General features: G+C 33.5%; 1 protein-coding gene across 8 annotated transcripts in view; it reads right to left on the reverse strand.

Annotated features, from left to right (window-relative positions):
- Positions 1-1,859: 1,859 nt before the first annotated feature.
- LOC123765811 (uncharacterized) overlaps positions 1,860-11,534 on the reverse strand; it is a 29,884-nt gene continuing 20,209 nt past the window's right edge. For 3 of the 8 annotated variants that reach the window (XM_069337418.1, XM_069337417.1, XM_069337419.1), the window contains 10 exons: positions 10,361-10,408; positions 9,702-9,843; positions 9,217-9,411; positions 8,915-9,019; positions 8,454-8,689; positions 7,608-7,786; positions 7,255-7,348; positions 4,595-4,933; positions 4,311-4,428; positions 3,966-3,980 (listed from right to left, as the gene is read on the reverse strand). In XM_069337418.1, coding sequence (XP_069193519.1) covers positions 4,688-4,933; positions 7,255-7,348; positions 7,608-7,786; positions 8,454-8,689; positions 8,915-9,019; positions 9,217-9,411; positions 9,702-9,843; positions 10,361-10,408 — 1,245 coding nt within the window. In that variant the 3' untranslated portion in view covers positions 3,966-3,980; positions 4,311-4,428; positions 4,595-4,687. Of the gene's footprint in view, positions 2,435-2,614; positions 2,774-3,485; positions 3,575-3,864; positions 3,981-4,310; positions 4,429-4,594; positions 4,934-7,254; positions 7,349-7,607; positions 7,787-8,453; positions 8,690-8,914; positions 9,020-9,216; positions 9,412-9,701; positions 9,845-10,360; positions 10,409-11,534 lie in introns of those variants that run through there. The other 5 variants (XM_069337421.1, XM_069337422.1, XM_069337423.1 and 2 more) reach the window with 5 other exon arrangements.

The raw sequence follows: 11,534 nt of genomic DNA on the forward strand, positions 1-11,534 counted from the left end.
GCATCATTTCGCCTTCTCGCCATGCCCTGTGGCTGGGGGGATTGGTGCCCTGAAGCTACATCAACACCCTATACCCCCCCCCGAAGTGGCAAGGGGAGTTAGGGGACAATAATATTGCTCAACAAGTGGAAGAGGTAATTAAAAAAAAATCATACCAGAGCTTCATCTCTCGTATCAGGAATGGATGAGGGCCACTAGGGTAACAACACTGCAGACCAGGCATGACAGGGCGGATCTCATAGAAACCCATAAAATACTAAATTTGTTGGATGTCAATCCGGACAGTTTTTTCAAAAGGTCAGACGTAACACGAACGAGGAGCAACGGGTTCAAGCTCAAGAAACCACAATGTAGGACAGAAAACCAAAGATGCTTTCACCCATAGGGTTGTAAACCCGTGGAATCGCCTACCCGCACATGGCATAACTCTGCTTGGTATTAAAATGCTGTAGCGAGTAATCCTTATACTCGCTCCATTATCTCATTATCTTAATAGCATAACTAATTAGCACTAATTACAGAAGCTACAATCCTTTCCCCAATTACAGGTAATACTCTTCTCAGCTTGTTGGAGGGAGCTGAGGTGTAATCACCATATAAGCAAGCGATATGAGGAATGGAGGACAGTACAATTCCCCATTCAACAATGTAGCACTCGGCGTGTACAGTTCTAATCGACCAAAGACGCTACAGCTTCGACACAGAGCAGACAGCAGACTACGACCGCATCGAGCCGCCACGCTCTCGCTCCCAGAGTTCACACACTCACAATTTGCCATTATCCATTATCTTAATTATTGTACATGTGCTTGGGGTTCTACTACCCAAAATCATGCATGTCCCCTAATTATGCCATACAAATCTGCTATTAGAACTTTTACCTGAATAAACATTTAATATTCTTTATGTAAAGTAGTACTGTTAATTTAGTACTTGTGACGTAGATTGTTATGGCCCATATACAAGATCTTGCATTTAATTATAATTTACATTATAATTTGATGATGTGGTTTGTAATATTTTCATCTATGTTATTGGTATATATGACAAAACCTCATGTAAATCAGGTAGGTAGGTAGGTGTGTGGCAGTCCGTCTAATTACCCAAAGCTTCTTAGTACAGTATACGTAAGTAATGAAACACTACGATATATTTACTCACTATATTGTTGGTGCTGAATGTAGAACATCATGAAAAAAAAACTTATTTTTACTCTAAACTAACAATTTTATAGCAAAATTGGAATCATCTAATTACCCAAAGCCACAACATTCTCTCTTTAGCGCATTTATTATGCACCCTATACCCATCTTGTGAGCCGAAGTGGAAAGAGATACAGAGGCTTATTTATTGTCATGTTCCTGCATGCCAATGTGGGAAGGAATCCACAACATTTTTATATTTACCCTCTTGCTAAGTATTCTTATATATCTATGTCTAGCTTCCAAGACAAGCACGTTATTACATGATTGCAAACTGTTTATTGCTCGTAGTGAAGAAAGGGAGTCAGAAATAATTAAGCTGTCTACTTCAGTGTTGTCAATAATTTCGAGTGCTACCAGGCTTAGAATGTAGACTTCCTGTGTTGAACTGCGAGTTAAGTTTCGTATAATTTCGTTATAAAATATGATTATTTCAGAGTAAAAATGTGTATTTCCATGTTATACATTCAGTACCAACATTATAGTGAGTAAATATATCATATTTCTTCATTACGTAATACTAGGAAGAATCATCTCAAATGAAGTAGTTTCCTGAACCTACTGGGCCGTCATATCTACACTTGAAACTTTGTACGGAGTCTGCCTCCACAACATCACTTCCTGATGCATTTCATTTGTCAACTACTGATACTAAAAAAGTTTTCTGTATCTCATTTGGGCACTCATTTTTCATGTTTACCTTTTTTTTTTTGTGTGTGTGTTTTTTGAAGGAAAGCAAAGAAATTGCACATAACTACAACTACAATTTATTTAATAAGCATTTCTAAACTAAACAAAATTTTGAGGGTAATTAATAAAAATAAAAACTAATTTGAAAACAAATCTTTCTTAAGCAACATAGGGATGCAAAATTAACATGATGATTTGGGCAAAGAACATTTGCCCAACCCAGGGGTAGAGAATAGTTATTTTCTCTTTGCTTTGCTACTTAAAGCTACTCAAATCAAAGGGAAGAGTGTTTCTTCCATTTCTTCGTTGTCAGTCTGTGACTCAATACTGACTACACTGTTGTCACTGTCGGTCTCGGAATCCTCGGAATCTTGACTGTCTATTTGAAATTTGTTGTACTCTACTTCCCTGTCTTCAGAAAACAGGTTAGTTGCCTCAATTAGTTTAATTTGATATAATTTTTTCATATTTAGCAAGAGGGCCATAAGTCCACTGGTTACATGCTGGAATGATGACTTCTTTATTGAGTATTAACCCTGTTCCTGTAAAACACACACACATCATTATTTCAGGTATTTTTTAAATTAAATGTTTTCCTAACAAGTGTTTCATTTAAACTTTAACCAGTAAAAGTGATAATGAAAATATATTACAATTTGTGTCTACAAAATGCTTTTACTAATTTTACTTAGCTTAGACACAAACAACAATGATTAAGCTACCTGTTAAAATAATTACCAAGTAGCTATAATGCAATAACATTTATTTCAGTGGAGTAATTAAGTTAATATTGTCTTCATTGTAGACCGCTATCAGTTCCCTCAACTTTTTCTTGTCTGCTTCAATCTTTGCACAGTATCGTGATCTCATTTTGCTTGAAACTGAAAGAAACACTTTGTTACTAGTAAATAAGATTATAGTTGATAAATTTGTTTTGTATATACTTAGTAGTGAATACCTACACAAAAGTAGCAGAACACACTACATAAATATTTGCCAACCACGTTTTTTTTAACAAGCTTAGGTATACACTGCAATGTGCTGCTATCCTATTATGTATGAAAGACCACAGTGTAGATCAAAAACCTCACAGGACAGCCAGTCATACATGGAATCTGGAGAGAATATGAAATGTAAGGCTGATCTATTAGCCTCCACTAACAAAATCGGGGTACAGCACAAGAATATCTTCCAATATTCCTGAGTGTATGAAGTAATAACAAAACTCAAAGTACATCATACCATTTGTTCTGAAGTCATTGATAACAGGACAATCACATATATAGTGATAGACAGTATGTCCTAGCTTTTGTTCACATAGTTTACAACTGGAATGATTTCCATTGGCAGATTCATTACCTGCAGGCACCTGCCATAGATATTGATATCTCAACTTAATTTTGACAATTACCTATAATTACATAGGACAACACCTAAGTGAGATGGTATCCATACAAATCTACCTGAGAAATAAATGACATTAGATGTGTTTAGATAAAAAAAAAGTCATTGTTTTCTTGAAGTATTTTACAAACACTAAAAGATTTCTGTTTGTTTTATCAGTCCCTAACTTATACATAAGCTTTAACATACCTGCTACACTGGATATGTGGGATTTCTTGGTTCTAATTGAGTCACATACTAACTCTATCCCCTTTTGAACATCATTTTGAGAAACTGATCTGTTGAGAATAGAGGATACTGTTTACTATAATGTTTACTAAATTCAAACATGTAAAGTCCCTGATTAATTAAAAAAAAATTTAACTTAAATTTTTAGGCAATGGTCACAATGGCATTTTATGATGGCTGACAATTATTGTACAAGAACTAAACAATTAAAATAATAAAGAAATGTTTTGGCAATTTTATGATTTATGGTACTGCATTGATTTTACAGTACAATAACCTTGTTAAAATATATAAGAGTATTTCTAAACAGTGTTTCTTACTATATATTTTACAAGCAAACCTTTTATTTAAACTCTGGGCTAAGTTGGTTAACTCTGCAATCCAGATGAGAAGTTGTTTTTCATCAAGAGATAAGTCAGCTAACTCCTTTCTTATTAACTCTGCAGCTTCTTTTGCCTATCAACAGGAGGAAAAACTGCCCTGTTAGTATAATGTTGCAATTTTTATTTAATATTTGATATTACAAAAAAAAACAATCCTTACGAGCCTCACTGCTGATGAAGGCTGTTTAATGGCAGTAAATGTTATTTTTATTTTTGAACTATCTATAATACTATCTATAATTTACTTGCTATATTAATCAAATCCAATTCATATACACAAAGTTGTAGGGTGACACCAGGTGTTGCTAGTTACTGAAGTCATCTTCATTACACATAATAAATATCACTAACAAGTTTTAATAGATTATACCTTCCTCATTGTAACAATGCACTATAAACTAACCGGTTTTCAACATGTTTTTGGTGGTACTGTTGTACCGCGACATATAGCTGAAAATTTGCTCGGTTTCTTCACCTGTGGTCAAACCACTTCCGTGCTGCCAGCGTCCTCCATACAAGACCTATAATTAAGATGTAACACACTGTAAAATAATTACAAGGAAAGAACATTAGTCGATTGCTCAAAAATTTAATTATGATTAAATACTTTATTCTGATTAATAGCTTTTTAACCCTAAAATAACGTTACATTAATACCCGTTATTGTGACAAATGATAATTATTTACCTGGCAATACCATGCATGTCCTTTTGCATGCAAAACACCTAGGAACGGCTTTGTCTCCAGTAGGGTGAATTTTTTATTTTTTTCTTGAATTTTTCAGGGCCCATGGCCAGTACTGTACTGGCATATGATGTCCTGGCAGATGTACTTGGCACTTTTGAAGTAATTTATATGGAGATAGTGTGCATAGCCAAAAACCTCACCACGAGTCATATTGCACATTTTGAGAATTACACCATGCCGGCATGATGCAAGGTTTATGCCAGTCTGGTCCAGGGATTTGTGTGTATACGGTTCTTTTCGCGCCGCTTTCCACAACGAGACACCACAATTTTGGCTGTTCTGCAAATCAAATATAAATGATATATATTATATATATACATCATATATATTATATATTTATATCATATATATATATATATATATATATATATATATATATATATATATATATATATATATATATATATATATGTCGTACCTAGTAGCCAGAACGCACTTCTCAGCCTACTATGCAAGGCCCGATTTGCCTAATAAGCAAAGTTTTCATGAAATTATTGTTTTTCGACTACCTAACCTACCTAACCTAACCTAACCTAACTTTTTCCGCTACCTAACCTAACCTAACCTATAAAGATAGATTAGGTTAGGTTAGGTAGGGTTGGTTAGGTTCGGTCATATATCTATGTTAATTTTAACTCCAATAAAAAAAATTAACCTCATACATAATGAAATGGGTAGCTTTATCATTTCATAAGAAAAAAATTAGAGAAAATATATTAATTCAGGAAAACTTGGCTTATTAGGCAAATCGGGCCTTGCATAGTAGGCTGAAAAGTGCGTTCTGGCTACTAGGTACGACATATTATATATATATATATATATATATATATACACAACTTTAGAACACTTTCCCACCAGGAGACTCGAACCCTAGCCAGCACAGAAGCCTTCCAGCAACTGGCATAACAGGTACGCCTTAACCCGCTCCACCACCAGCTCAGACCCTTAAAAGAGATGGTAATTTCGGAGTATTTAAATACACCAAAGATCACCACCTCCCAAGAGCACTAGAGCAAGTGAGGGGTCATTTAGACGTTAATTTCATCAAGTCCCTGTTAATATGGGAAGACACAGTGTCTATGCTTAAGGCACAACTCTCCTAAACACGAGAGTGAAGTGTAGAGTGTAGAGTTAGGAGAGTTGTGCCTTAAGCATAGACACTGTGTCTTCCCATATTAACAGGGACTTGATGAAATTAACGTCTAAATGACCCCTCACTTGCTCTAGTGCTCTTGGGAGGTGGTGATCTTTGGTGTATTTAAATACTCCGAAATTACCATCTCTTTTAAGGGTCTGAGCTGGTGGTGGAGCGGGTTAAGGCGTACCTGTTATGCCAGTTGCTGGAAGGCTTCTGTGCTGGCTAGGGTTCGAGTCTCCTGGTGGGAAAGTGTTCTAAAGTTGTACACTTCACTCTCGTGTTTAGGAGAGTTGTGCCTTATATATATATATATATAATATATTATATATATATATATATATATATATATATATATATATATATATATATATATATATATATATATATATAAATATATATATATATATATAGACATATGTTGTACCTAGTAGCCAGAACGCACTTCTCATCCTACTATGCAAGGCCCGATTTGCCTATTAAGCCAAGTTTTCATGAATTAATGTTTTTTCGACAACCTAACCTACCTAACCTAACCTAACCTAACTTTTTCTGCTACCTAACCTAAGCTAACCTATAAAGATAGGTTAGGTTAGGTTAGGTAGGGTTGGTTAGGTTCGATCATATATGTACGTTAGTTTTAACTCCAATAAAAAAAAATTGAACTCATACATAATGAAATGGGTAGCTTTATCATTTCAAAAGAAAAAAAATAGAGAAAATATATTAATTCAGGAAAACTTTGCTTATTAGGCAAATCGGGCCTTGCATAGTAGGCTGATAAGTGCGTTCTGGCTACTAGGTACGAATATATATATATATATATATATATATATATATATATATATATATATATATATATATATATATTTATTATATAAATACAGTATATATAAAATATATAATAAATAATGAAAAGAACCTAACCTGATGGGTTATATAAAAGTGATATAGACCAACAGAAATATAGCATCTTAATCAATATGACTTCAGACCCCAAAAATCACCATTTATATGGTGCATGTAGCTCTTGACAAACGTTGAGTACTCTGTTTTACTTGTTGACTTGCCTGTGGGTTAAAAAAACCTAACTACTTGTTATAATATATATATTAACTCTGTAAACTGTAAGACATCATGACTGTCTTTTCCCAATGGTGTAGTGGGTTAAGACACTCGCCTGGCGTTTCGCGAGCGCTTTGTCCTGGGTTTGTATCCTGGCCTTGGAAGATTTACTGGGCATCAACCCTTAACTATGCCCCCCCCCCTGTTTACCCAACAGTAAAATGGGTACCTGGTTGTTAATGGATTGGGTGGGGTCATATTCTGGGGAACATACGATTAACGACTTGCTTGAAACACTATGCGTGCTAGTGGCTGTACAAGAATGTAAAAAGTCTTGTATATATAAATAAAAATATAAAATCTATGTACAGTTTACAAAGTCTGTACACATAATATTTACCTTTGTTTTTAAGCTCTCTATATGGTTAAGGTGATTAGCCACATCATTGTCAGCAGCAAAGACACTCTCTGAATAATATGATTCCCTCAATCCTCTGAAAGAAACAAAATGACAGTATTTACATAATTTACATTGATTTGTTTTCAATTTTGATGATTGTGTAAATATATATTACTTAATGTTGTAATACATGAATAATGCTATTATGTATTGCATGTAAGAATTTTTCAGATATTGATATATTTACATAACGAATAATGTATTGTGATATATAAGTTGCCCTAATAGAAATGTATTAATTGTTGAAAAATAAAAATTTATCTTACAAAAGGAAAATTATTTAAGAACTGTACCTTCCAACTTTTTCATATGGGAATAACTTTTTGTTGCCATCAATATGTATGGCAAATGGGTTAGTATGACAAGCAGGGCACACGTTCTTATTGTAGCTTTGGACATTTGCAAGTTCATACTGCATAAATCTCCACTCCTGGAATGTTCTTTTAGCAGCTTCAAAGTTGATGCAACCATCCTGAAATATATACTGAATATAGAATTTGCATGGATTAGCCCCATATATTGGGGGAGTGGGTAGCACAAGTTATAGTGCAAGATTGAACAACTACGTTCCCAGCCTAGTACTGGGAACCTGGTTCCCAGCCTAATACTAGGAACCTTGTTCCCAGCGTAGTGCTGGGTACCTAGTTCCCAGCACTAGGCCCAGATGTGGCTAAGCCATGCAAGTTGCATGAGTCAGGCATATATATTGGGGGAGTGGGTAGCACAAGTAACAGTGCAAGTTTGAAGAACTACGTAGGAAACTATAAGGATGAAATTAATGCTTTTTAGTTTTACTTTTGAATAATGTTTTGAACAGCTGGACAGCTTTTAATTCAATAGAGAGTTTACCAATTAGGAGCAATAACCAATTACTTTATTTGCATAGAGAGTTTGCTCAGATTTAGTTTGACTCGGGGGATATCAGAGAGATATTGATTTCTGGTGTGGTGATTATGGGATCCTTTACATCTATCAAGGAAGAGTTTCAGATCAGGATGTGCATTTAAGAACAAGGTTTTGTACATGTAAGTGGCACAAGAGAATGTGTGGAGTGGGTTCATATTTTTATGTATTATTATATATACAGTTTAATGTATACAGGTACTTACATTACATATATAAAATTAATAAATACTTACTCTTCCATTATGAGAGCCAAGCGCTTGGAGCGCTATTAACAAGGATTTCATTGATAAACCGGGGCTGTTCCTTTGAAGGAAATGCCAGTTGTTCAGGAGTTTGGTGCTGAAGAATGTGTTACTTTTCCTGGCTGATGAGCAGAAGTATCCACCATCATACAACATCTTAGCATCTGCAGGAAGGCTGTATTCACACTCTTGACACTCAAATATGGGCAGATAAAGGTCATACCTGCCTAGAAAGCTTAGTTTTAGTATTTATTCCTAAAATAAAGCAGCTTATTTTGAATCTTTTGTAAAACTCATCTTCATCACTGAATGGATATGTTTGTGTCTCAAAGATTGAAGTCCACATGCTTGGGTATGGGTATCGTCACTAGAACTTCAGTGATGCTACTATATTCAGTGATGCAAATACTCATAGACTTATGTGTTCAAACTTAATATTAAATCAAATATACCTGAGAGCATTATGAAAGTACACATGATGTCAGAACTCCTTATGTTAAGGTTACAGTCTTTACAGTTACAGGAAATTTTTGGCACAGGAACTGGCACAACAGGTTCTGAATAAGAAAATAATAATAAACTTAGCAGATTGCATATTTAAATAATATTCAGTAAGTCAAATGCCATAAAAATTGAATTGCTTATTGAGTAAACAATTTATTTATTTTTTTCTTTCAATATTTTGGTACTTATATTGTAATAGCTTGGTAAAAAGAAAAGTTTTCATATGTAAAGAATTTTTTGGTTTACATACGCCAGTCAGTGAATGTCCCATTAAGGTCAACAGTCACAGTTGGTGGCAATGCTTCATAATATCCATTGGCCCAGAAAAACCTATCATGGAATGGGGTTAAACAAAATTTTTTCATATCACAGTGGTAGCAGAATAGGCGATGACAATCTTCACATTTGATGCTGGCTTCAATCCTACATTTGAAGCATTTGGTGTCTGTCAAATGAAAATATTTGAAAACATATGTTCAAAAATATCGCATCTTTGTCAAAAAAGACTTTTTACAGTTTCAGATCATGCAGAATTAGGAAAAAAATATGGTCTATAAGTATACATAAACATTTTTCTTTAGTGATAAAATGCTTCAGGTATATTTAAAACGAATTATCCACTCTCTATTCAAAAAATATAACTAAAAAAAAACGCAAATATAATAAGTTGTAATGTAAACTGATATGCTGATGTAAATAGACAATATGCTTATAAGTACTGTATTGTGTATGTACCTTCAACTGGAACAGCGTGCCTACACACCTCCCACTCAAATAGAACTGACCGACTTTCTTCCCAAGAAATTTCAGCCTTCATTCTTCTTTGCTGACATTGAGAAATCTTCACTTGCGATTCTTGGATTTTTTTTAGCAGCGGCTGAAATTATTATACTTTAATTATAATCTTACACTGATTTTTAGACTATCTTCTTTAGCTATTTTAAATTTCACTCAAACTAATTCAATATTTTGACCAAAAAATATTTTTATATATAAATTTAAATAATTTATATATATATATACAGTATTTATAATTTATAATAATATTTTTACAAATGTGTTTATAATATTACCCCTTTATCCATTTATCTACAACCATATTTATTCATCTATCTATACACCCTTGACAGGACATTTGCATCAGGAATGACTATGAAAATGGCCTAAGGGTCTATATAAGGCATTTAACTTAAGCCTACTATGATCCACCGTACATACATCAAGGACCCAAGTCCTTTTCCCTGCAATTTCAGAGAGGATAGCCATATATGATATTATATATATATATATATATATATATATATATATATATATATATATATATATATATATATATATATATATATATATATATATATGGAATTTTTTTTTAAATAATAACAAATGTGACATACCATCAAAGTTTTCAGGTAACACTTCAACAGCAGCAGCACCGGGAGACTCTGCAATTACAGAATTGCCAGGCAATAAATTAAGGTATATATATGTGTGTGTGTATTATATATATATATATATATATATATATATATATATATATATATATATATATATATATATATATGTGTGTCGTACCTAGTAGCCAGAACGCACTTCTCAGCCTACTATGCAAGGCCCGATTTGCCTAATAAGCCAAGTTTATGAATTAGTTGTTTTTCAACTACCTAACCTACCTAACCTAACCTAACTTTTTCGGCTACCTAACCAAACCTAACCTATAAAGATAGGTTAGGTTAGGTTAGGTTAGGTTAGGTTAGGTAGGGTTGGTTAGGTTCGGTCATATATCTACGTTAATTTTAACTCCAATAAATAAAAAATGACCTCATACAATGAAATGGGTAGCTTTATCATTTCAAAAGAAAAAAAAATAGAGAAAATATATTAATTCAGGAAAACTTGGCTTATTAGGCAAATCGGGCCATGCATAGTAGGTCAAAAAGTGAGTTCTGGCTACTAGGTACGACATATATATATATATATATATATATATATATGTCGTACCTAGTAGCCAGAACGCACTTCTCAGCCTACTATTCAAGGCCCGTTTTGCCTAATAAGCCAAGTTTTCATGAATTAATTGTTTTTCGACTACCTAACCTACCTAACCTAACCTAACCTAACTTTTTCGGCTACCTAACCAAACCTAACCTATAAAGATAGGTTAGGTTAGGTTAGGTAGGGTTGGTTAGGTTCGGTCATATATCTACGTTAATTTTAACTCCAATAAAAAAAAATTGTCTTCATACATAATGAAATGGGTAGCATTATCATTTCAAAAGAAAAAAATTAGAAAAAATATATTAATTCAGGAAAACTTGGCTTATTAGGCAAATCGGGCCATGCATAGTAGGTCAAAAAGTGAGTTCTGGCTACTAGGTACGACATTATATATATATATATATATATATATATATATATATATATATATATATATATATATATAGATAGCTAGCCAGAATGGAGTTCTTGGCCCTACTATGCAAGGCCAGATTTGCCTAATAAGCCAAGTTTTCCAGAATTTCAATATTTTTTCAAATGTTTTTCTTGTGAAATGATAAAGTTATTCATTTC

The sequence above is a fragment of the Procambarus clarkii genome, chromosome 37 (genome assembly GCF_040958095.1).
Source record: "Procambarus clarkii isolate CNS0578487 chromosome 37, FALCON_Pclarkii_2.0, whole genome shotgun sequence".
NCBI classification, from domain to species: domain Eukaryota; kingdom Metazoa; phylum Arthropoda; class Malacostraca; order Decapoda; family Cambaridae; genus Procambarus; species Procambarus clarkii.